The sequence below is a fragment of the Cardiocondyla obscurior genome, linkage group LG03 (assembly GCF_019399895.1).
Source record: "Cardiocondyla obscurior isolate alpha-2009 linkage group LG03, Cobs3.1, whole genome shotgun sequence".
NCBI lineage: Eukaryota > Metazoa > Arthropoda > Insecta > Hymenoptera > Formicidae > Cardiocondyla > Cardiocondyla obscurior.
The window spans coordinates 6,452,330-6,480,316 of NC_091866.1; the positions used below are offsets into that span (position 1 = coordinate 6,452,330).

A 27,987-nucleotide genomic window follows, 5' to 3' on the forward strand; every position below is an offset into this window, starting at 1 on the left:
TTATAAACAAGAATCTCTTTATTCACCACGACCGACTCCACCTTGACAACGGTTCCTGCGAACGGACCCACAACCTCACCGTACCACGGTGTAACACATCTGTTATATTACATGTTACTCCAAGGTAACATAACTGTTACATTATGTATTTGCTGCAATTTAAACTTTATTAAAAATCTATGAAAATTATTAATATAGCGTTTTAACAATTTGTTATTATTTTTCGTATTTATGCAAATTTATAACAAAAACTTTTTTATTGGAGTTTGTCGATAAGAGCGAATGCAGGCATACTACATTTGATAATCTTCCTTGTCTCTTCATCATTAATTATTATATCGCTTCCATATTGATCTGTAATAAAAAAATTATTTAAGAATAATTGTTTTGAGATATTAAACAATCATAATATTTTCATAATATATTTTAAAATTAATTACTGTATTAGCCAAAATATATTAGTCGTTAACTTTAAGTTTCTTTTAAACATATCTTTAATGTTACTAAAACAAACACAAAATTTCATAAATAACATTTAATCTTTCGTGAGCGCGACAGGCGACGGCACCATTCTTAGCTACTTGCCTGTCGCGCTCACTCACGCGTGGCTTCCTTGTCGCTCTTGCGCTAGACAAATTAATTTTTTTCTCAATAACCATTAAGAATTTTGCAAAATGGTATGACTTTTTTATTCGTCTTGACAAGCCCTACCTACTCCTGCAATTACCATACTTTAGTATGAGACAACTTGTATAATATATTTATAATAATATATTTAATAATTTTTTAAGTGTTTTTAATTAAAATGTTTACAGTTGTAAATATTACTTTGTACCTTAGAAAATAACAAAAAAATTTTAGGATAAATAACAGAAAGAAGCATTGTAAAGGACCAGAAACAACGTGTAACAAATAAAAGACTTGATCAATAGCTTGCCGTCCCAAAATCAACAACTACTAAGTTTCTCAAATGTTAAATAATTAAGAGTAATTACGTTAATACAGAAGAAAACGACTAATTTCTACTGTCTTTAAATACATCATTTTCTGTAGTAGCCTCCCAGACATATAATGTGAAACACCACAATCACATTACTTAATTATGTAATGTTAAGTTAAATTTATATAATTGAAAAGATGATATCTATTTTGTATTGTATTTGTCTGGAAAACCACCTACAGATAATAATAGAAAAGTGTGAAGTATAAAGAATGGAATGTTTATTACTTTGAGCATAACAATGGCGAATAACTTCCTTAATATTGTTTCTTTTTACTTCGTCAGCTACGAGATCGTCTAATCTTGCAATACCTTTTTCTATCATGTATCTGCCTTTTTCATCGATCTAAAATTAATAAATTTATAATAAAAAACTTTAACTGTAGTTCCAAAAAACCTGTTTAAATTAATAAGTTAAAATTTTTGCCACATATTTTTTTTTTCTTATACAGGATGTCCCAAAGTCATGTAGACAAACTTTGGAACTAGGTAGATCTCGTCATTTTAAGACGAAAAGTCCTGTATCATTTTTTATTCCGAGTACTATTAAGCGAGATAATAATTATTGAAAATTATGTCTTTTGGACGGAACTTACTGCCCCCCACACTGCGCGGAGACGCTCTATCCATCGATAGTCCCCAATGCTTGCGTTCTCTATCATCGATAAGAAAAGTGAAGGCGCGCGGGGCGAGACAAGCGGTTACGATCGGCCCGCCTAAATAAACTGGTTTAAACCAGGAATCAAAGAAAGGCGACGACGCGTAACAATACAAAGAAAATTATCAATAACCGAGAACGCAAAAATTGGGGACTACCGACGGATAGAGCGTCTCCGCGCGGTATGGGAGCAGTAAGTTCCGCCCAAAAGACATAATTTTTAATAATTATTATCTCGCTTAATATTACTCGGAATAAAAAATGATAAAGGACTTTTCGTCTTAAAATGACAAAATCTACTTAGTTCCAAAGTTTGTCTACATGACTTTGGGGACTACCGACACCCTTTGGGACACCCTGTATAATATGCGTTTGTCAATCTACTTGCTTAGCGGGACTCAAGGTCCTCTCTGTCTAAATAAAATGCGTCTTCAAAATTGTAACGAGCAGTTGCTTGTGGGACCAAGGTCTATAAATAGAAAGGAAAATACTGGCAACTCAAATAGTGACAATAAAATAAAACACGTTTTAATCTATATAAAATATCTTTTTTTATAATATTACATTTTTTAATATTACAAATTATTACAAATTATTACAAATTATTACAAATATTATAAAATTACATTTTAAAATATTACAAATTAAAAATGTAATTAGAATGTATAAACAATTTTTTTGTGATAACTATATGTATTGATGAATCGTGTTTGATTTAATCTAAAGTATAAAAATAAAAAAAAGTATTTCTGAGTTAATCTTTCTATTGAGATTTATAGTCTTAGAATGGATTGCAAGTACTTTTTTTTATGTTTTCACGTGCGAGAATAATAAACGATATATGCGAGAGAACGAGACACTAAAGTATTCACATTTACATTTTGTATATTTATTGTGTATTTATAATTTACTGTGGTATTTGTTACACTAGAACAAACCAGACGCGCGCTGCGCGCGCGCAATGTTTCATTTCATTTTTTATTTTTTTGGAGAAAAAAAACCAAGCGCGCACCTGTAGGTTCAAACCGAAACCAAACCTCAAAACCTCTTTTTTGACAGCTGACATTTTCTCTCGCTTGGCGAGAAGCAAGCCAAGCAAGAGAGAACCAATCAGCATGGGTTTTAAGAGGTAACAATAAAATCGAGATTTAGCTAATTCAGGCGTCTCACACGCCCGTTTATATAGGATCTGGAGCAAAAAACGGTTTTTTTGGTAATAAAAAGAGATTTACTTTGTTTTTGTACCATCAATTTAACACAAACTTGCATTATTCAAAAAGTTAATATATTTCTTTTAAAATATTTATTATTTGAGTGGTAGTACGAATTAATTAACAAATAATTTACATTTGAAACAATCATTGATTAATAAATATAATAGATGAATATTTAATCTAAAATACTTGTGAGTATTCTGAAGTTGTTAATGTTGTTAACTATCATAAAAACTATTATTGTTTTGTTTTAAATTACTTTTAAAACAGTGAGAATCATCATCGATTGATACAATATAATAGAAAAATATATTGAGAATAATAATAATTTAAAATTTTACTAATTTAAACGTACAATTATAACACATACAGTAATTAAAACAATCGTGTTTATTAAATTCAAACAAATAATAAAAAAAACTGATAAAAACTTTTATTATTGAAAATCCCTATACATGTTTAATCATATTTGAAAACTGTCGGAAATCTTTAATCATTTTTGAAAATCTCAAAAATTCTCAAAGCAGATTTTTAAATCACCAGTATTTCGACATGTTGAAAAATGCACTAAAAGTTTTAATAAACAATTAAAAATTTTCAGATTTGACGATAAAATCACTAAGTTGGTATCACTGGAACGAGCTAACTCCTAGATGGACTCAGCCCAAGAAATCGGTATCATACCCATTTTCGAAAAAAAATACCGGGAGAGAAGGTCGACAAAAAACTAGCTCGATCACACCCCAGTCAGTCTCTGCAACTTGCCGTCACTAACCGTTACCCCACCAATCTCTCCATCTACGAAGAAGATTACCTCAGCTGAAACAAAGAAGTCAACTGTCACCGTCCTGGTCATCACTGCGCCAGCAAAGGTTTCACTGCAGCCACAGTAGGAAGCATTGATTCTGTGCCACGTCATGGCACCACGTTTTACTAGGCCACCGTGGATATTTCTTTACTTCTGGGACATTCAGATTTGGCGATTCACCAGTTTGCGTTGGTATTCCAGAGTAGCAACGAGTGTAACGCCGCTACAGGATAAACGCAGCCAAGGAATACAAGTACACTTTAACTTCGTACATCGGGCCACTTAACACGCGCCCACAACAACTAAGGCAGAAACTTAAGTGAACCCTTTCGTAACTCGTCGTCGAATGAAGAGGAACCAGCGGTCTTACCCTGCGACGACAATTGGAGTTCCATACAGGTCACTCTCACCTCACTTCACATTTGTTACCTAAAGCGTCGCACGACTAGTCTGACTAAGCCACACAGTATACACTTATAGTATTAAGATTTTATGTAATATGTATATCTGATAATAAACCAAAGATTAAGATTAAGTTAAAAGAAGAGTTATAATTTTTGACTGCAACTTGCGCTACTCATAAATACTATTAATGCTATTTATGGGAAAGCGATTAGAACTTAATTGAGTATTCTCATACCCAAGCAAATATGTACAAGTAAATAACATTTGTAGTCTTTTAAATTTTAAATCAAGTAGAACCAATAAGATATATGTATGTACATTAATTGTGTAAATTTTGTTTTATTTATAATTTCAATTAAAAAATTTAATGTTACGCTTGTTCTGATTTGACTGTAAGATTTGAAATTTATCGCGCAAAGTTCTCTCGAGAATGGATTATTTGTCAATAATCTTCTATTGCTAGAGAACGGTTTCTTAGTTGTTGGGTTTTGTCAAACAAGACTCAATTATGGAACACTAAGGGACTCGTTTTCCACTTTTGAAAATAAACGAACGTTTTTTTGGATTACATATGAAGTAAATAAATATACAAATTATCTTTTTCAAAGTGTCAAATTTCAATTAAGAAAGTATCTGCAAGTGAGTGAAAGTGTGTGAATTAGTAAAATTTATATAAGAGTCAGTGTAACAATATCAATCCCAATATTGCACTATGATATTGTTACACTCGCTTCGAAATTCAGCGCGCCCGGGATCATCGTTCAGCGCGAAGTGCGTTGCGCCTGAAGACGGTTACTCGCGAAAGAAGATTTTGCACATCGTTCTCTCGATCTTCGTTGTCATAGGAAATTATAATATTGATTTTACATGTTCAAGCAGTCTTTCCCGATACTTCTGATGAGAACTGACGTGCCGAGGTTATCGTTTATAATAAAGCTCTTTGTTCTTTTTTTGTAATCATCGGTGTCGATTTTTTTCGCAACGCGAAAGAGTGCCGCGAATGTGTAAAAGTATGTGAAAGCTGCACGAGCGATATGGGACATCCGCTTACATCCGGACAAACGTAACAATATAAATTATGCCCCGTTGTCTCGTCCGGATGGAATAATAACTATGTAGTCGTGCTTTGCGCGCCATCTGACAACAGTTTTCAAAAAACTCCAAGCGAAAAAGAGAGGCGCTGCGCGCGGTCTGGTACTCGCGCGCCTCCAGCGCCTACGCTCGTCATTGTGTTCTGTTCGCTTATCGTGACAACACGTGTTAGCTCACTTTTCCGGTTTTCTCGTGTGGAGTGATTTCCAGGATGCCTAAGCATAAAGCCCACAGGCGTCACCATTCGGCTAAACGCCGACATCGTTCTCCGGACTATTCTTCTGAGGATGAGAGGTCTCGCGAGGATTTGAGCCACGCACGTGCTCGCAATTTCTCTCGAGACAAGAAAAATTCTTCTGGCCGCTCTTCGAGATCTCGTCGGCGCCCTCCAGATTCTTGCACGCAGGTGCTCGAGCAGGTCCAGAACCTCATCGCCAGTCTTCAGAGACAACGACATTTGGAGGTTAGATCACCCTCAGGTTCCTTCTCGCCGGTCGAGTATCGCTCTCCCTCTGCTGAATGCACGGAGCTGGCCATAGAGCCGTTAACAGAAGCACAGATGGTCGCTCAAGCTGACCGGGGCGTCGAACCAGGTATGTCCACTTGTCGACCTACAGCCGTGGCAAAGAGTGGACATAACCGACTGTTCCCTTCTGTTCTTTCTTTTTCAGTGCTCTCTGAGGTTGCCATCTCTAATGTCGAGCGTTTTCTCAACCGTTCAGTGCAGCTAGATCTTCCAGCAGAGCCTCCCGTTGACACGCAGAATCCTAAGGCCCTTGATTTTGCCACCTTACTGTTCGACGGAGATAAACCTTCTACTCCATCTACTTCTTGGAACGCAGTGATGCTGGGAGCAATCCAGACTGAGGCAAGGAAGGGCATTAGTGAGGATCTGTGTTCAGCCTTACTTTCTAAGCATCAGGTGAGAGCAGATTTGTCCGCCTTGGCGCCACCGAAGCTGAACAAGGAGTTAATTTTCGCCTTGGCTCCTTCGGTCATCAAGCGTGATGAGCACCAGGTGCATTCACAGTCTCAGGTTACCGCTTGCCTGAATGCATTCGGCACAGGCATCTCCATTTTATTAAGGCCTGAGGTTCTCCAGAGGCTTGCTGAGGAGCCCCGCTCTGCCCTTCCCCTTCTTTCAGAGGGCATGCACCTTTTGGCGGACCACCAATTTAAATTGTCTCTGGGCAGAAGAGCTTTTACGAAGCCTTCCTTTAACATCATTGGGAAGAATGCTGCTGAGGCTACAGACATAGATGAGTTCTTATTTGGCCAGAACTTTGCCGAATCATTAAAGACGGCACAAGCTTGCGAGAGGATTGGTCGGGACATCTCTAGGACAACGTCCCTCGTGGCAAAGAAGTCCCAACAGCCGGCACGCCAAAATCAGTCCCAACGCTCTTCTCATACGCCTGCAGCAAAACCACGCGGTTCGGGAAATCGCAAGGCTGCTGTTCTCCAAACAGCGGCTCGCTCGACAGAAGCCTCCTACCGCAAGAGCCGTCAACGTCCACGCTCACGATCCCGGTCTCGCCACCACCGTTAAGCGAGGTACGTACTGCAGGTCGTCTACGTTTTTTCTTCGACCAATGGAGGCTCATCACCGAGGATCAATTAGTTCTTGAGACCGTTTAGGGCTACCGTTTACTTTTTGTAACCAATCCTCCTCCTAGACCTTCTTTACCGGAGAGTTTTTTCGAAAGCCAACCAGGTCTCTTGTCACGCAAAGATCGAGCGTCTTCTGCGCAAGGGAGCGATAAGGAGGGTCGAGCCTCGTCCTGACCAATTTCTATCTCCCTTTTTTCTCGTCGACAAGTCGTCGGGTAATAAACGCTTTATTCTTAATCTGCGCGATTTAAACGTTTATCTTGAGCCGCCACATTTCAAGCTCGAGGATTGGCGTACCGTTATTCGACTTTTGTTACTGGGCTCGCAGATGGTTTCCCTTGATCTTGAGGACGCTTACCTTTTGGTGCCTATTATCGAAGAGCATAGGAGGTACCTCCGTTTCCAGTGGCGTAATTCTACTTATAAATACACTGTTCTTTCTTTTGGCTTATCAACGGCGCCTTACATCTTTTCTAAAATTATGCGCCCGGTTTTCTCTCATCTCCGTCGTGGTGGTTTCCAATCAGTAATTTATTTGGATGATTTCTTGCTATTTGGCTCTTCCGCTGACAAATGCCGAGCCAATCTCAACGCTACTCTCAACCTTCTGCTTTCTTTAGGCTTTAGGATTAATTTTTTTAAATCTAATTTAATTTCTTCAGATTCCTGTACTTTTTTAAGTTTTCTTTTCAATTCTACGGATCAATCTGTTTCAATTCCCCCCTGCCGTCGAGAAAGATTATTGGCTCTAACGTCTGACATGGCTCGGAAATCCAGATGCTCCATAAGAACTTTTGCTAGTTTCATTGGCTCGCTCATCTCTGTTTGCCCTGCCGTCCAGTACGGCTTGTTATATACTAAACAATTCGAACGCGAGAAGTTCTTAGCACTGAGCAGATCGGGCGATGATTATTCTGCTCTTATGGATATTCCGTCTTATTTAAAATCTGATTTCTCGTGGTGGATCAAAATTTTCTCTTGTTCCACTCAGGTGAACCACATTCGCTCGAGCAATTTTGCTCGAGAGATCTTTTCGGACGTTTCTTTGAACGGTTGGGGCGCAGCGTGTGGCGAAGCACGCACGCATGGATGGTGGTCGGAGGAAGACAGACTCCTTCACATTAACGCGCTCGAGCTAAGAGCGGCGCTTTATGCCATTCGCTGTTTTGCGTTCGACCTTCGAGACTCCAATATCCTTCTTTGAATTGTCAATATGACTGCGTTAGCCTATATCAATAAGTTTGGCTTTATTCAATTTCCTTACCTTGACGAAATTTCCAGGCAGATTTGGCAAGTCTGTGAGGACCGCAATCTTTTTATTTTTGCATCTTATATCTCTAGTTCTGATAACGTTATTGCTGATGCAGAATCCCGGATCTCGGACCCTGACACCGAATGGTCCTTATCCCAGGACCATTTCCATCAAATAGACAGGGCTTTCGGCCCGTTTGATGTAGATTTTTTCTCGTCCATTCTCAACGCTAAATGTGAAACGTATGTGTCTTGGTTCTTGGACCTGGGATTTTTTTTGGTTGACGCGTTCACTCTTTCCTGGTCTAATTTATATTTTTACGCTTTTCCTCCTTTTATTTTGTTACCTCGCGTCCTAAGAAAGATTATGGACGAGAAAGCAGAGGGAACCCTGGTCGTTCCTTTGTGGCCTTCCCAGGCGTGGTTCCCTCTTTTTCAGCGTCTTCTTTCGTCTTCCCCTTTAATTTTTTCACCCAACCAATCTTTGATTTCTTCTCCTTTCAGGAGTCACCATCCCTCTTGGAGAACGCTTTTTCTGGCGGCCGGGAGTGTATCCGGGAAGCTTTTAGAAACCGCCTAGTTCCCTCTTCAGCGATCCCGGTCATTTTGGCCTCTCTGTCGAACGTTACTGTGGCTCAATATACGCGCCCTCTCCGCCTTTGGTGGAGCTTCTGCCAACATCGCCGGTTACCCGTTTTCTCGCCTTCGATTTCTCACTTTCTTGAATTCTTAGCGCAAGAGCTTGACTCGACTTCGTCGTATTCCTCCCTTAATTCAATGAGATCTGCCGTTTCCCTCATTTCCAATAATGAAATCGGTCAACATCCGGCCGTCAAACGTTATTGCAAGGGGGTTGCGGCTCTTAAGCCCCCTCGTCCGAGATATGATTTCGTTTGGGACCCTGCTCCCGTCTTATCGAAGTTGGGTCTCATTTACCCTTACGATGCACATCCGTTAGACGTCGTGGTTAAGAAAATGGCCCTCCTTCTCGCTTTAGCCACTGGTCAGCGGGTTCAAACAATCGCCTCTCTCAAGCTATCCCAAATGTCCTTTAGTGAGAAGCTTACCATTCGTGTTCCCGACCGTTTGAAAACGTCCGCTCCGGGTCGCGCTCAGCCGTTCTTTTGTTTTTCTAGATTTAAGAATCGCGAAGAACTCTGTATTATCCGCATAATTGAGTTTTATAAAGAGAGAACCAAAGATATACGTCCCCTGGATTGTGATAATTTTTTTATTTCTTGCAATAAGCCTTATAAAGCGGTTACGCCTCAGACAGTCAGCCGCTGGATCCGACAGGCCCTAGAACATTGCGATATTGACACCTCCAGGTTTACGCCCCATAGCACGAGACATGCTTCCACATCTTGCGCTGCGAGGAGGGGTGTCGCTGTTGATGTTATCAAGCGCGCGGCGGGCTGGACTGGCGGATCTCGCGTCTTTGCGGAGTTTTATAACCGTCCTATCATTAATCTGGAGGACTTTACCGACGCCGTTTTGCTTTCTTAATTTCTTAAGTTCTTGGCGTCTCATTATCTCTTTTTCTTTTTGTCAGCGCTACTTGTGGTTTATTTTTATGTTACCATTCTTGTTAAGTAGGCTTACCAGCGTTTATTTTTTGTGAGTTTCTAATTATAGTTCTTTTCAGCAAATCGTTGCTATGAACACCTACATAGTTATTATTCCATCCGGACGAGACAACGGGGCATAATTGATAGATTGAACGAACTTACCTGAAGTGAAGTTCGATCCTAATTATGCCCGTTGTCTCGTCCGGATGGACCCCCTCCCCTTCTTTTTTCCCACCCTTCTCTGCACGATTTGCTGTTCTTCCTTTTTTAAACTTATGACGAGCGTAGGCGCTGGAGGCGCACAAGTACCAGGACGCGCGCAGCGCCTCTCTTTTTTGCTTGGAGTTTTTTGAAAACTGTTGTCAGATGGCGCGCAAAGCACGACTACATAGTTATTATTTCATCCGGACGAGACAACGGGCATAATTAGGTTCAAACTTTATTTCAGGTAAGTTCGTTCAATCTATCAATTGCTTTAGGATTCCGTTAAATATAGCTTTATTTTATAATTGTATTACAATAAATGTGTACATACCGATCCTTGTTTATGAACAGTGCAATAAACTACCTCAGGTTCAGTTGCTGAAAAAAATAAAAAATCTGAGAAAATTTCAATTTATTACAAATTAATTTGGCCTAATAAATTCTTAGAACTTTTACAATTTTTGTTATTTTTAATCTATTATATTTTTAAATTATTTTTAGAAATTTTCATTGTTTATGTACTATTAAGGAGGTATTCTAGTGTAGAATTTTGAAAAAACCAAAAATTTTTTTTTTTGATATTTCAAAAGTGTAGACATTCAAGAATATGCCATTAAAAGGATTTTTCTAAATTCCTATTATTTAATAAGTTATAATTGTTTTAGTGACGTTGCATCGGTTCCGGTCTTATTTGCATTAGTAAACAAAAGACGGTAAGCGTTCCCGGATCATTACGGATTAATAACTCTCTTAAAATCTTTATTGTATAGTATTTCTCTGAAATTTATATTTAATTGAAAGCCATAGAAACGAGTTTTGCTGGAATATTCTCCTTTTAGTTTTATTTTAAGTTAGTTTTGAGCCAACCTTCGTACTGAGTGGACGTGCTAAACCTTGACAACGTGTTCAAAATTTTTCAAGTGAAAATTATTTCGTAAATTGTGAATTGTGAATTTATTTATAGTGTCATGGATAAGAAATTTTCAAAATTTAGTTCTTCACGGCCATGCAGATCAAAAAAGAGAAAATTTTCCGGTAATCAATTTACTGCAGAAACAAAAACCAGTTTCACTAGTGCATCTGCAGCAAAATTAAAACATTCGCAGGATGAGGAAGTTATTATTAATAACAATTACGGTTATTGTATTTTAGAATTTTTTTCTGTTTTTACCACGCTTTCAACATTGATCTTGTGTTCAACATGTAAGAAAGAAATAAAATTTAGTCGTGCAGCTGCTCGTGGATTAGGGTTCAAAATTGCTTTACAATGTGAGTGTGAGCAAGTAAGATATATTCAATCATCGCCCTTTATAAATAAAGCATTCGAAGTGAATCGTAGAATTGTAGCAGCTATGAGATTGCTAGGAGTTGGAAGAGAAGGTATAAACATATTTTGTAGTATAATGGACATTTGTCAAGGCTTGACCATTGGTACATATTACAGTTGCCTTGACAATTTATATACAGCCGCTTCAGCGGTTTACGATCTAGTTATTTTAAAAGCCGTAAGAGAAGAAAAGGAATTAATAGAAAAGTCTGATCCTCACGCTAATCCTAATCATTTGACTGTTTCGGGCAATGGCACGTGGAAAAAACGAGGCTTCAATTCTCTCTTTGGTGTGACTACGCTTGTCGGTAAGTACAGTAAAAAAGTTGTTGATACGGTAGTAAAATCAAGTTTTTGTCAAGGGTGTAATCTATGAAAACACAAAAAAAATAATGACATCGAAACTTATCAAGATTGGTACGAAGAGCATGAAAAAATCTGTACTATAAATCATAAAGAAAGCGCCGGAAAAATGGAGGTTGACGCGGTTATTAAAATGTTTGGGAGGTTAGAAATCAAGCATAATGCCAAATATGTCCGATATATCGGAGATGGTGATTCAAAAACTTTCAAAGGCATTCTTGATATAAACCCCTACGATGATAACTCGATAGTAGAAAAAAAGGAGTGTGTTGGGCATGTTCAAAAACGCATGGGTTCACGGTTACGTAAAGCAAAAAAAGAGAATAAAGGTATTGGTGGCAGAGGCGCTGGTTAACTCACTGATAAGCTAATCAATGAATTGTTTTTATATTATGGTTTAGCCATTTGTCGCAATCCAAATTCTGTTGAAGACATGAAGAGAGATGTGCGGTCAACTTATTATTATAAAATTTCAACCAACAAAAATCCTCAACACATGAATTGTTCGCCTAGTTGGTGCAAGTATCTAAAGGTAATAGAAGACGGCACTATTGATGAATTTGATCACGAAAATCCTCCTCTAAGTGACAACGTTTTACGAGTAATAAAACCAATCTACGAAAGTTTATCAGCTGATAGTTTATTGGAACGATGTTTGGGTTCTGAAACCTAAAATAATAACGAATCTTTAAACTCGTTAATATGGACGTTTGCTCCGAAGCACATTCACGCTGGACCAAAGACAGTTGAAATTGCCACTTTCTTCGCAGTTAGTATTTTTAATGCAGGTTTTATACCCATATTAAAAATGTTAGAAGTTATGGGAATCACGATTGGCCCAGATGCTAATGCTTTTGTAGCGCGACGAAACGATGCGCGTATCGAGCGCTCGGAACTCCGGACTTCAGAGGCTTCAAAGGAGGGTAGAACTGCTCATCTTCACCAAAGAACATCAGAAAATGAGGATTTTGAAGTAGAGGAAGGTTTCCTATATGAAGCAGGTATTGCCGATTAAGAATATATAAGGATTCTGTACCATTATATAAAGAAAATTGCCGAAAACTTGTCTCAAAACTTCGAACGCGTTTTTCTCGAAACTACTTTTTTTGAGCTGGCGGTAACAATATCTCGAGTTCTAATTAACCGATTTACTTCAAATTTGGAGAGGATGTTCTTTATACATTCCTTTCTAACTTAAACCTTGCCCAAAGCTATAACTTTTCATTTTGTATTTTTAAAAAATACGAAATTGTTAAAAAAATATGAAAAAAAAAAATTTTTTTCAAACAGCCGCTATTTTATGAGAAAAATTTTTTTTTACTTGTTCAAGAGTCATGTGATAGCGACATCTATAATAATGAAAAATCCGTCTGTTTTTTATTTTTCAGATTACCAGAAGGGTTGAAATCATTTACGCCAAGGCACCCTCTTTTTTTTAGACCCCCCACTTTGACTGTTCATAATTTTGTGAATTTTAATTTTTTTTTGGTTAATTTTTTTATGTAATAATAAAACATCAATAAACAAATGATAAAAAAATGGATAGTAAAAATATTTTTTGTTTCCTTTGTACAGCGCTTCAAAAACCGGGCAAAATTCATGCCTCTACACTAGAATACTCCCTTAAAAGATCTTAAACTCAAAATCAAACATTCATGGTTACAGTAAAATAAAAAAGAAAACTAGAAATGTAATTATTTAATTTATAATAATTACAATTATAAATTATTAACGTTGGGTTTAGCTTTCCTGCGGGGGTCTCCATAACTATTAAACTAGAAACATTGGTGTGCGTGGATTATGTGTGTGTCTCTATTAGAAATTAGAAAAGTGTATGTGTAAACAGTATACGCGTGTAAGGGCAAAGTAGAAAAATCTTTAATTTGCAATTAGCATTTTTCAAAAAAGTATTACTATGTTAATTATGCAATGCGACTTTTTTAATTTATAGTTTTGTTTTTTACACCTCAAAATCTATGTATTAAAAAAATTAAAACAAAATCGGTGAGTGTGCCCATTTTGTGATTATTTTTTGTAATTTAATAATACGTTAGATTCAGTTATCAAACAGATCAAAAATAAAAAATCTTTGAATACGTAAAAAAAAATAAGAATAGTTTTAAAAAAAACATAAGAAGCTTTTAAAAATTAATTAAAAAGAAATTTAATAATTATTGAAACTTGTTAACTAAATTATAAATGTACAAAAACAATTTTCTGTAAAATAATAAAATTTGTTAAACAAATTTCAACCTCTTCGATTTCGATGACCTTGACATATGTTGTAGAAGTCACTTTTCTGAGTAACCCTGACCACTTTTTAAAGGTCGCCCCTTTCCCGTTAAAAAAATATTAACTAACTTTGTACCTGAAAAAAAATTTATCACAAAAAAGATGGAAAAAAAATACGAGTATCTAGAAGCATGTAAAAAGCAAAAATTAGAAAAAATTTATTATTTTTTGGTAACAGCGGATATCTAGACCGACGTACTCAATACTATAAGCTATTTAGGATTGACTATTCATTATGAATTGTAAGGAGAATTATAAGCCACGACAATTGGTGTTACAGAAATGACAGAGCGACATACCTCTGAAGTCATAGGAAAATAGACGAAAACCATTTACAAGATTGGCACATTAATGATGAAAAAATAACTGTTGTCGTAACTAACAACGGAGCAAATATTAAAACAGCAGTGTTACGTCCTCGGACTCCACATCTCCTTTTTTCCGACACGCGTTCAATAAATTAGATGAAAAGAGTAAACCGTGACTATTTGGTGACGAGAGAGAACTTCCAGGCTTCCAGAAGAAATAATTTACACTCCGAAATTCTTATCGTCGGATGCTTAAATTAAACTTAGAACAATCACGGCATAGATACCGACGGAAAACTTAAACAGAAAACTCTTCAAAGAACCTAAAACGATTTGGAATCAATATCAAATATCTGACGATAAGTGAAGCACTTGAGATCGCAACTACGAAGAATAAACAAACGAAGGGGGCGAAAACTCTGCAGTCATAAGAATATGACACGCGACCGGATCCCATAAACAAACGCGACCCGGTGATAACGAAAAGGGGTCCTTAGGAATTTTCTCCCAACTATTAATGACAATATTCTAGAAGGTTGGAAGGGGAAGCCATGCGGGCGGAGTTTAGTACAACCGAGTTTTTTTTCTCGGGCCAATAGATATCGGGAACTCCTCACCACTAATTAAAAATCTAAGAACGAAAACTAGAGCTTAGGAAAATCAGAGAAGGGATGAGATCCGAATAACCAATAATTAAGAAAAGGAAAAGTGGAGGGACATAACCGCCAAATCAGAGCACTGACTTTTTCAAAAATGAAAATCCGGCGCTAGCCCACCCCTTTTCCAAGGTTATAAAACCGCGTGTTTCAGCGGGACTCGCTCTCATTCAGTCTCTGAATTTTTTCACAAACCAACTATTGTTTCTGTGTGTGACTTGTGACTGACTGCTGTCTCAATACCAATAAAGAAGTTGCGAGGGACTCGACCGAGAGCAACCGAAGGCAACGAAAAGTAAGTCTTATTATTTTATTTGACCTTATTACTTTGTCCTCTTTTAAATGATTCCACTAAAATTCTAAAATTCATATTCTTGAAAAATGAATGACGTGGGTGTTGCCAGGGTGCCGTTTGCGTTTTCCGAAGTAGGCATCTCTCTAGAATCCTTTGAATTCTCCCCTGATTCGATTCGGTTAATGGGTCTCCTCCTGCCAGAGGTTACGATATGCTGCCAGTAAATGGTGACTATCTAAACCTTAGCTTGAGTGATGGTCTATCCGGACAAAGGTACCGGGAGAATATTTGAAGCGATCTATAGAGTGATCCGGAAGGAAGAATGTGGCGTGTTGCCCTGACATATTTCCCGCTTTAATCATTTCATTAAAATCAAATTCAAATTGATACCTTTTAGTGGAATCAAGAAATCTTCGATCCATTAAGAAAAGCCGCGCCCGAAAAAATCGCAAGATACGAGAGTTGCGAGAATTGGTTCAAAGCTTCTTTGTCCAATTCTTATTCGCGGCAGCGCCAAGGGAGGTCACGCCGGAACCTCCGAAACTCAGATCAGAGCGGTCATGGTCTCCTCCGCCCACCGTACCTCCCAACTCGCCGATAAATAGTGAAGACCTTGAGTCGGAGAAGAATACTCCGCCGCGAACACCATCACCGTCGCGTTCGAGGTTGACTTTATCGTCCCAACCTGAGCCGGAGCTGTTCCGCCCTACTTCTCCATCCTATACTCCAGACGTTTCTTTGAATTCCTCCGGACCTTCTCCTGGAGTTGCTCCTAGAGCATGCTCCTCTCCCATCCGGTCACCGACTCTTTATCTTGGGGAACCCGAGGAGATCGATTCCTTTGCCGAGGACAAAACCATCTCCTGGCATGAGCCTGACAGCCCGGAACATTCCCCTTCCCCCGCCCCGAGCGTAGAGTTCCTGGAGGAACAAGAGGAACCGAGAGAAGTCGTAGACCCTCTCCTCAAACTCCTCCGGAGCACCTGCACTTCGTGGACGGATCCCGTCCCGGAAAGGGCCTATTCAATAGGCCCCGACTCATTTGATCCTGAGGAGATCAGAGAGAAGCCAGAAGGGCGACTCCTGATCATAATATTCTCATTTATTATCCCGGGGTGGAACATCCCTTCTTGGCTCCGATCAGGTTGATCGACAGAGTATTTCCAAGATCGACGGCCCGGATCACAGAAATTGTAGAGATAGATTTAGAGTAATGTCCTCAATCTTAAATTATTTTTGTTAGTTTTAAACTTTGTAATTAATTCATTTTTTTTTTTTTTTCCTTTTTGTAATTTTTAAAATGTTTAAATTATATCTTTTGTTAAGCCCCCTTCCTCTTTCTTTTTATATAATTATGTCACTAAATTCGTATAATCTGTTTTTTTATTCTAAACTTGTGTTTAATTAATATTAAAATTGTCAAACTACCTTACTGAGAACTCAAAAATAGTTATTTCAACTTAACCAAAGTATCCTTTGTTGCGAAAAACCACCTCAAGTTCTATCCCAGGGAATAAGAATTAAACTTCTTTTCCTAAAAAGAACAAATACTACGGGCTAGTTTCTCCACGCAACCGACTCGAACCCATTCCTAGTGCGTTTACGCGTGGCCCCTCCAAATACGCGCCACGCATGGATCGGCTATTACGTCACTCTCCAAGTCCTTTCCTCCTCCTTACCAGCTCTCGTGCCTTTTCCTAAGCATCCGAGAAGCGGTAAATAAACTCACAAAATTTTCAACCCTTGACGTAACAGCAGTTAAAGGTACTTTCGGATCTAGTAGACATATTGTATGTTTTGCACATTCAATAAATTTAGTCGCTAAAGATACTATTAACTTTCCAAATGTACAAAAAAAAAATAATTGTCACGTACTTTAAACAATCAATTGTTGCTGCTGATACGTTGCGAAAACTTACCCATTTTAATTTAATTTAAAATGTTAATACACGATGGAATTCAACATTTATAATGTTACAACGATTTACTTCGTTCTCGAAAGAAGTTGGATCGATTTTATTAAATCTGTCAAATTTAATTCTAAAATATTGACTGCATGTAATTTACAATTAGCAAACGAAATTCTACAAGTATTGCAATAACGAAAAAATGTCGAAAGGATCTGAAATAAATTTATTGCTTCCGGACGCTTTTGTGAAGATAGATTTTATCGTGTTACTTTAGAATTTGAAGGAACAATAGCATGCCGATTACCGTCGTCGGTCAAAACAAAGACGCCGCCGTCTCGGCGCCGGCAATTAAACAAACATCAATTCGCGACGGCCTTTGGGACAGCCTCCACAAAACCATAGATTTTAACAACCAATCAGGAGGCTTCTTATGAGAAAGATATAGACTGTGAAGGCCAATCCGAAATATCTTGCTAAACGCATATGAACGATACAATTTCAGTCATTCAGTAGAAAACAAATATCGACACCGAACACTTCACAGTTGCGTCCGTCGTTCGAAAGCAGTCGGATCGTCATTACAAAAATTTGTGTCGCGATTCCGGCACAAATATATAGAAGGAGCTGTGAGATATCACAGCACGAACGTGTGATTCTGCATATATAAAATCAAGCTTTGTTGTAGTAAAATTTATTTACAAAATGAACTGAAATACAAAGTAGAGATTAATCATCTTTATTTTCGTATACCTAATAGTATGAGTGGAAGTGTGATCTCTCTCTCTCTCTCTCTCTCTCTCTCTCTCTCTCTCTCTCTCTCTCTCTCTCTCTCTCTCTCTCTCTCTCTCTCTCTCTCTCTCTCTCTCTCTCTCTCTCTCTCTCTCTCTCTCTCTCTCTCTCTCTCTCTCTCGGCGCGTAACCAATAAGATAGAGGTGTAAGAAAGCGTAGAATAAGATATTATTTTCAGGAGTTAGTAGAAGGAAGAAAGAAGACTGTAAAGGTTTTGATGATATACATACGCTGAATGATAATAATGATTGTATGTCTGATAATAATAGCTCACTGATTATATCATCTGACGAGTCTTCTGTTAATTTAAATATTAATTTGCAATGTGAAACGGAGAATTCAGAATTGGAAAGCACACACGTTATAAACTTTTAAAAACATTATTAACACAATGGGTGTTAAAGTTCCAAATGCCTCATGTCGCTGTCAATAATCTTTTACAAATTCTCACGCCACTACATCCTGAATTGCCTTTAGATTGTAAAACTATATTACAAATTCCAATTTCTACATGTACTAAAAGATTAGAAAACGGTGAATATTGCTATATTGGTATACAATCAGAATTAACAAATATTATTCTTTCAACAAAATGCTTTTCAACTGACATAATTGAATTAAGTTTTAATATTGATGGTGTGTGGTGTGGTGTACCTTTATTTTCTAGTAATAATACTCAAATATGGCCAATTTCCTGTTTAATAAAAAATGTTTATTGCAAACCGTATACTGCAGGTATATTTTGTGGAATTGCTAAACTGAAACCTCTTAATGAATATTTAAGTAATTTTATTGATGAATTGTTTAATTTGTAAAAAAATGGCTTTAATTATAAACATAAATTATACACAATTAAAATTCACAGTTTTATATGCAATGCTCCTGCCAGAGCGTACATAAAATGTATTAAATCTCACGGAGAATATCATGCATGTGATAAATGTACGGAAAATGGTGAATTTCATGGTCGAGTAACATATCCAGGAACAAACGCAAAACTTCGAACAGATGCATCTTTTCTTTTTCAAAAAGATAAAGAATATTATATAGATTGTTCACCATTGTTAAAGCTAAAAATTAGAATAATTTCTCTTTTTCCAATTGACTATATGCATAATATATGTTTAGGAGTTACAAGAAAAATGTTATGTTTATGGATAGAAATTAGTCACAATGCTAAAATTAAAGTAAAATTGCAAAGTCGTTATATAATTTTAATGTCGCATCATTTAATTTTGTTAAAGCCATTTGTACCTATAGAATTTAACATAAAACTTTGGAGTTTACTTGAAGTAAAACGCTGGAAAGCTACTGAGTTTAGAACATTTCTGGTGTACTTAGGTCCACTTATTTTAAAAAATCAACTTGATTTAGCTTTGTATGAACATTTTTTATTACTGAATTGTGCAATAACTATTTTTTTATCTAAAAAAAATATTTCACAAATTGGCCTGGATTTTACACAAAATTTGTTAAATACCTTTATAAATCATAGTAAAAAAGTGTACGGAAAAGAGTTTATCGTATACAATGTACATGCACTTTGTCACTTACCAGATAAAGTTGCGAAATTTGGACCTTTAGATTCTTTTTCCGCATTTCCGTTTAAAAATTATTTTGGTAAAATTAAAACTTTAGTTAAATCGCCACAAAAACCACTTCAACAAATTTGTCGTCGATTACATGAAATTTCACTTTCAAATGTACATATAAATACAGAAATTTCTTCAATATATTTTATGCAACACACAAATGGTCCTTTGCATGATAATTTGAAAATATGTAAACAATATAAAAAGTTATTTTATAAAAAATGTAAATTTTGCATAAGTGGCTATTCTTCGCGGATTCATATAAATTACAAAAGAAAACACAGTAACTCAAATTAACATTGTCGTTGTAAATTCAGAAAACAAAATATTTGTTATAGGAAAAAAATTCCAATCTTATAATTCCTTCTATAATTACCCAATAGATTCAAAATTATTAAATATTTAAATTTTAAACAAATTATCTTTAAATTTAGAGTTTTGGCCAATTGGCAGCGTCATGGCTAAAGTCATGATACTTCCTTTTGAAAATAAACATGTGTGCTTTCCGATTATTCATAGCAATTAATGCTTAAATATATACATATATTGTTGCTGTATCATAATATACAGATAATATATGGTAATTTAACTTTTTACATTGTTTTATTATATTATTTAATTTGTATGCGCGTGTGCCACAATTTTTACGAAAGTGATTTTAATTCACTGGGGCACGGCCGGATGATTGTTTGTGCATGGTGCGAGTGAATCGGCTGGATACTGCCAAAAGTGCGTGTAACCTCATCACTGATACTGTGTATCAAATTCTCGATTTGTCAACTTGTGGTAAGCAAATTAAAAAGAGTCGGATCATCCCGAATAATTTTTCGTCGTCAAACTGACAAGGAAGGTTAGGCAACCCGGAAATTCAAAAAAATATAAAACTTTGTGTGCATGCAGAGTAGTTCATCCGTAACACAAAACTATTTTTTGTTTGTGCTGAACTTCACTTTAAAGGGATGAAACCACCCCTTACAAATAGAAAGGTTATTTGCTTTTTTCGATATAACTCGAAAACTATTTAAGATATCAAAAAAAGTTTTATATAAAAGTTTTATAGTAAAAACAACTATATTTTACTGTAGTAACAGAATTAAATAAAAAAAATTTTTTAACAAAATTGTTTATAAAATTAATAAGGAAAAAAAAATGTTTTCTAATTCTATTATTGCAGTTAAACGGAGGTGTTTCTACCATAAAACTTTTGTATAAAACTTTTTTTGATATTATCAATAGTTTCCGAGTTGTATGGAGAAAAATGAATAACCTTTACATATGAAAATACTTTATTTTCGTAAGAATTATTTTTAAGCTGCAGCTAAAATTTTTTAATTTATTTGTTACTTTATGTGCGTAAAGCTTCTCATTATAAAAACAAAAATTTAATCAGGGTAATACGCTCAATAATAATAACAAGATTTCCATAAAAAAAAGTTAGAGAATCTTTAAATATTCAACATTGTGAAACTTTGTGTCCAATAATTCATCTTTAATATAAAACTTTTTTGTTTGTGCTTCAATTCGACTATTACCCTGATTAAATTTTTGTTTTTTAAATGAGAAGCTTTACGCATATAGAGTAACAAATAAATTAAAAAATTTTAGCTGCAGCTTAAAAATAATTCTTACGAAAATAAAGTATTTTCATATGTAAAGGTTTTTCATTTTTCTCCATACAACTCGGAAACTATTGATAATATCAAAAAAAGTTTTATACAAAAGTTTTATGGTAGAAACACCTCCGTTTAACTGCAATAATAGAATTAGAAAACATTTTTTTTTCCTTATTAATTTTATAAACAATTTTGTTAAAAAATTTTTTTTATTTAATTCTGTTACTACAGTAAAATATAGTTGTTTTTACTATAAAACTTTTATATAAAACTTTTTTTGATATCTTAAATAGTTTTCGAGTTATATCGAAAAAAGCAAATAACCTTTCTATTTGTAAGGGGTGGTTTCATCCCTTTAAAGTGAAGTTCAGCACAAACAAAAAATAGTTTTGTGTTACGGATGAACTACTCTGCATGCACACAAAGTTTTATATTTTTTTGAATTTCCGGGTTGCCTAACCTTCCTTGTGAGTCGTAACTGAGTCATAAAAATGCCGTCATTTTGCCGTTATAAAGATGCCGTCATTTTGTAGTGATAAAAAAAACGTAACTGGTCTGTGTCTTAGGACCGTCTTTTTAACGTCATTTTTACGTCACTTTAAAAGTGAATTTGACGTAATTGATGGCCAAATAATGACGTTATAATGACGACACTGTGCTACCTGAGATTATTCGGATACGATACTGTTGGATATAAAGTGTTCCGGCAAATTCTAGGATCTTAGAAATTGAGGTGAACGAGTTGGGAAAGGCAGATTATTTTTAAAAGCGTTCTCGTAAATTATGTACTTTATTTAATTTTCACCAAAGTAGTTGTGTACAAATTTCTCAAGCGCGAGCCACGCGAATTTAAAGCAAGCGCGAGTCGCGTAAGTTTTGAAGCGAGCTCACAAAGTCGCTTTTGAAATATACTTAAAGTTGTCACAGTAAAAGGTACGAAGTGTCTTCGAGCATGACTCATAAGCTACTACCTGCTGTTAGCAGATCGATGGTAAGTGCTAAACACAAACTCTTTGTTTAAGCGAGAACGCAATTCCGGGGTTCCCGGCGATCTTAGAATCCGCAGGATCGTCTTGCGTTGCTTGCCTGAGATTATTGTCTCTAATTTCATGATCGTTCGTGACATTAGCCAGAGAATGGCACTGCGTATTTGCAGATCGTCATAAGGCACAATGCGTGCTTAATCTTTGTCTGATAAAACAAAGAAAGGGCTAGCAAGAAGCTTGATCTCTTCAAGGTGCGTATTGGGCGACGCGACGGCGCCGGGAAAGCTAGGATTACGTCTCCGATATTTATTAATTATTTTAAACTTATACATAAAGTCTTAATAAATAATAAAATAATAATTGTACGACATGTAGATATAATTGAGAAAGTCGTAGAAATAATAGGATTTATAAGCAATAAAAATAAAAATGCAAATATAATAAATATGGAAAATTTGCCTCCAGAAATAATGGTTGAATACGATTCAGACGATAGATTTCATAGTCCCGCAAGTTATTATAATAGTCCAAGCTCAAGTCTTAATAGAAGTTTTGACAGTCTACACGGCTTAAATAAAAGTTCAAGTATAAAATTTAATTGGGAATTACGAAAATCAGAATTAAATTCAAATTGCATTTATGTAAATTTTAGAAGCTCGAATAGTCCAACAAATTATAATAAAACAATAAATAGTAAAGATTCGGATAAATAAATATAGACGTCTATAAAGTTGAAACAGCCACTTTAGCCACTGTATCTAATTATAAACATTTTAAAACCAAGGTATAAAATTATATAGATTTAACATATTATTATACTGGTTAGTATATTAATATTAATAACAAAATATTTCTAAATTAATATTATAGATACAAGAAGAAACTTATAACGTTTTTTTATTAAATTGGACTTGATATATTAAACAAGGGTATTGAAGCATATACATACAAGAAACGTGTAGAAATACTCAAACTTATTTTTTACTCTAAAGAAGAAGAATCTGTTGAAGATTACGTTCATCAAATTAATTGTGAAATAAACGTTGGTTACTTAGCGAATATTTTATTAAATAACACACCAAGTTTTAAAGAAATTTCAGAATGCAATCTTGGATGTCCTGCGAGACATAAAAAGTTATCAGTTGCACAAATCGATTATAATTTATTGTTGCAACCTGATTTTTATAATGTAATCCAGAATAACGTTTTATTAACTGGGCAGAAAAATCGTTATAAAAAAGATTGCTCAGGGTATGAAACAACAACGCTTTTCAAATTAAGTATATATTCGTATTAAAAAATTGATTATTTAGAATCGTAGCATATTTAACATATATTAATGATTACATTACAATTACATTACAATATGTAAAAATTTTAGGTTTTATTGTAATATTTGATATTTGTACCTACGATATCTTAGCAAGGAAATCTTTAAAGGTACAAGATTTGATAAGAACAATTGCAAATCCTATAGATAAAAATAATGATTTACAACTAATGGGCCTTGATTACAAAACGTTACCACAAACAAGGTTGACAATGGAATCAGTAGGCCATTACACTGCTATTACGCTGCGTAAAGGCAATTGCTGGGTCGAGTATAATGACCTCACAAAAACAAAAAGACCGATTAAAAAACCATATGAAATTAATCCACATCTATTGGTGTACATATAAAAATTATCGTATCATTCGAGCAACAAAACCGAATAAGAGTTTTACACTAAAATTTACGGAGCAACAAATTCTGAGTAGAGACTTTACTCTTGAGCGTGTTTCAACACAGCCAAATATATAAACAAATATAATATAATATAATATAATATAATATAATATATGATAAAAAAATAATATAAGTAAATAAAATAATATAAAAAATAATAATATAAAAATAAATTATTATAATAAACATCAAATTGCAAAGCACAATAAAGACGAAATTAAAGTAACTAATTAGCCACAAATTCACTTTACAGAAATCCGTATTTATTTTATTTTATTTTTTTTAAGTGGCTGTGCTACGTTTAATTTTAAGTCAGCACATCCATTGGTTTTTCAAAAATGGCTGGAGCAACAAAATCCGCAATAGAGCAACTATTTAGCTACAAAAGAGCACTAAATATTTAAACTAAAATTTTTTAATTGTGCTAAAGTGACTGTTTTAACTTTATAGACGTTAAATATAGGTAATAAATGACGAAATAAATTGTTTAAATAAAAATAACACCTGAGAATTAATTAATAAACCTAATAATAAAAATTAAATAGATTTAAACCAAAAACCAAAAAAAGCAGATAAAAAAGTAAGGCGCGATTAATTGTAAAAGAGTTCCCTTAAATCAAAAATTTGGAAAATGTTTACTTCCACAATTTTTCCTCCCTGGTAATTGACACTTTGTTTGTTTGATTGATAACCATCTCATTAAGAAATAGATTTATTGCAGTTGGACGTCGCGCCTGTGGCTAATCAGTTAAGTCATAAAACGGAACAAATAAGGTTCAACGCATCGTCCGTCGATTACATGATCTTCTCTATTAAACTTTTTCTGTATACAGCTAAAGAACATAAAGCTATTGTGGCCTAATTCAATTTTATTATACCAGACAAAAAACCTCGAGAAGTGTGGAATTTTACAAAAATAACGAACTAAATAAGAAAACGCCAAAACGCGAACTTCTATCATAAAATATTCTCGAATTAATACGCCCACCAGAGCAATGACCGTAGCGGATCAATGTCATAGACTATTCCTGAAAACCAAATAAAATAATTAAAATGGCATGTCCAGAAACAGCTATTCTAGAAATCAAAGATGGCCGGTACCATACATCTAAAAAGATAACACAGATTTTTGGCTATATAAATAACACTTGCCACTTTGGACAGTGGTCACTACCGAATTAAGAATTCAAGAATTAATACCGTCACTCTGCCCGATTTCTTCGTGAACGATCAAGAAAGAAGATCTACCAAACGGCTATACAGATTCTATACAGTAATTTAACACCTAAGACTTGTCACCATCTCCGACTTATTCCAACCGAACTTACGAGTTCAACAACCGCCTACCTCTTCGCCCAGAGAAAGCAGCAACTGAATCCGCTCAATCTCAGATAATCTCAAGGGCAACTTGAAGGTTACCATTTTGTGGCCCCCTTCGAACTTTACAACTTTTATTTAACCCATTTTTTTGCTTCTTTATTTTCTAAAAAGTTGTTTAGCCGTCCTGTTTCAAATAGGACATTCTGTATATTACTAGAATGAAATAAAGAATGCGTATGTAAAGAAACACAAACTTTGGCTACATGTTACGCAACAAAAACGAATTATGTTATTTACATTTATGCATACATAAAACATTTATCTATAAACGTGAACTTTGATTGTTGATTCATTTTGACGTGATTTACTTCCATTTGATACATATATGTACATAAACTTTGATACTTGTTGATAATCTTAGTTGATCATTAGTGAATCATAGTGGATATAGTAAAGAAATTGTATACACTGAATTTACGTAATTATTTATTGACTTTTATTACGTAAAATTTATGTTTACTTCCTTGTTCCCATATGTGTCGTGTTTATGCAAACTAACTTAAAGAGTTTATTTCATTAATTATAAATTGCATAATATTGTTTATATAAAACCAGAACTGGAAATAAATATTTGAATTTAATATTTTTCAGAATAATATATTTTAATCCATATAATGTAACACTGAATATTATTTTATGTAACATTCAGTGTTTTCAATCTTCCGCTAAGTCCATTAACTTTGAAGGAAGTAAAAGTAAAAGAAACAATTGAATATATGTTACAACTAATACAAAACAAAAAATAACTTCAAATATATAAACAAGATACTTTAGATTTTTAAAACATACACGAAATCTCAGAAGTGAAAACTGTTAGATTAATAATTAAAACATTAATAATGTTAATATGTTAGTAAATAAAGAATATGTATATTTTCCAGAAAAATTGGTTGTAGTTTTAATGAAGCAATACCAAATAACTACAAAAGACAAATTGTGGAATACTGAAGGAGCGGTAAAAACAAAATCAATATCGCTTGAAGGAGTTATACGAAAGTTTAAGCAAATTACATTTCAATGTAACTGCCGTATCAACGGCAACTATGACACTGAGAAAATTATCTCAAAGCAGGTGGTAGTAAAAAGAATAAATTGCACAAAATTTCTGAATATACATTAAACTGTTTCACTAAAGCATTGGAGAAAGGACTTATTATTCACGATATTTATATTTCTCGAGCACAAAAAAAAACAAAAAAAAAACAAAATTCCGCAGATTTTATAGTCTCAAAATCGTATTAAAAAAAATTTTGACATGCACATCGTATTGAATCTCAGAAAATAACAAAATTTTTGACGTTAAACGTAATGTAAAATGCTAATATGTATTGATTCAAAAATGAACAAAATATACATTACGGACGTTACAGTTTATATAACTTGTTACAATTTTTAAGTTATTAAACCAATAATTTGTTTTTTGTTTCATTTTCTACGTATGATTAGTTCTTCGAATTTTATTATTTTTCTTCATATGTTTCTAATTAAAGTATTTAATGTACTACGTACATTCAGCATTTTTTTTCTGTTTTTTTCAAAAATAATTATATTTAAGTAAAATATTCAATATTTACGTGGTTTATTTAATTCTTGGACACACATTGCAACGTTGTCATGAAAAATTTTTAATATTGGATTGGCACTATAGATGACTACCTGAAATTAAAAAAAAACTCGCTTAATTTTAAATACTTTTAAATACATTTTTATTTTTCTTTCAATTTTTTAATAATTTGTGTTTAAAATATTGCTTAATTTTTTGTATGGCACATTTATTCTACCTAAATTAAAATATTTTTATGAATATTTGCAATTTTATGATTTTAAATCGATTATTACGTCCTAAACTTTAGCAATTTGTGCGGTTTCTCTTTTTGAACAGGAAATAAAAAAATTAATGTTACATCTTCTAATAATCGAATTAGTAAACACTCACGCAGCAAGAAGTCGGTAAGTTATAGATTTGACTTCTAGCTAAAATAATATTTTTCGCAAAAATTCATGTTTTTAATATACAAACTTAATTTCATAGACTCTATTGTATATTGTTCCGACTTTAATAAAAATGTAACTGTTTTTATTATATATATCTATAATAAGTATTGGCAATTTTAATCGCGCAGTTCACTAAAGTGTAAAGATATTAATGAACGTTAAATAATAATAATAGTAATAGTAATAATAATATATAGGCTTAATAAAAATATAAGTAACTTTCTGTTATAAAAATAATTATCATATACATGAGTATACAATGAGTTTTTTGAAATTATTTAAGACCATAAAAAGAAAAAAGTTAGAATAATTTTTTTTAAATTGTATATTGTTTTGTTTATAACTTATATTGCGTCATTTGAGATTATTGTACTCACAAGCATACAAGCATTTAGTACCAAAGTTTTCATTTTATCGATCTTGGAAAACACTCAACAGTTGCTGATTTTTACAAATGTTTTTCTCTACATTGTAACCCAAGTGTATGAAGTTGCGTATTTATATATAAAGTCACTGATGATGTAATGATATTTAACATGCACTTTACATAAATTATGTGGAAGTAGATTGTGGTTTAACTACTTTTTATCTCAGATAATTACAGTTATATAAGCCAGTATTCTAATATCTTAGATTTTTTATTTGTTATTTTTTATGTAAATGTATTCTATTATAAGTAAATAATCTTTAACCCAATCAACAAACTAATGTTTTTTAATATTTTTTAAACTTTAATTAATATAAAAAACGTTTAAACACGTTTATAATAACGTTTAATCAATGGGATAGATTCTTTTTTTTTAATAATAAAATTTTTGTTTAATGTAAAAACATTTCTTAATGTTTAAAAACTGTTTATTTAATGTTTGAACAAACGTTTTTAACGTTAATAAAAAGTTATTTTACATTAAAAAGTGTTTATTTAACATTAAAAAGTGTTATA

The 27,987-nt window shown here is 34.2% G+C and overlaps 2 protein-coding genes and 1 pseudogene across 2 annotated transcripts; 2 read left to right on the plus strand and 1 right to left on the minus strand.

Moving 5' to 3' along the window:
* Positions 1–27,807, minus strand: LOC139113814 (uncharacterized). Its single transcript, XM_070675235.1, has 5 exons — positions 27,422–27,807; positions 26,624–26,705; positions 10,143–10,189; positions 1,229–1,346; positions 1–354 (listed from the first exon to the last, which is right to left on the minus strand). Exons 1-5 carry the CDS (start codon positions 27,452–27,454, stop codon positions 257–259), a joined length of 378 nt encoding a protein of 125 aa, XP_070531336.1. The 5' UTR covers positions 27,455–27,807; the 3' UTR covers positions 1–256.
* On the plus strand, positions 10,780–12,516 carry LOC139113813 (uncharacterized; annotated as a pseudogene).
* Positions 15,307–19,676, plus strand: LOC139113780 (uncharacterized). Its single transcript, XM_070675188.1, has 4 exons — positions 15,307–15,325; positions 15,450–16,003; positions 18,157–18,487; positions 18,584–19,676. Exons 1-4 carry the CDS (start codon positions 15,307–15,309, stop codon positions 19,639–19,641), a joined length of 1,962 nt encoding a protein of 653 aa, XP_070531289.1. The 3' UTR covers positions 19,642–19,676.
* Positions 27,808–27,987: the final 180 nt, after the last annotated feature.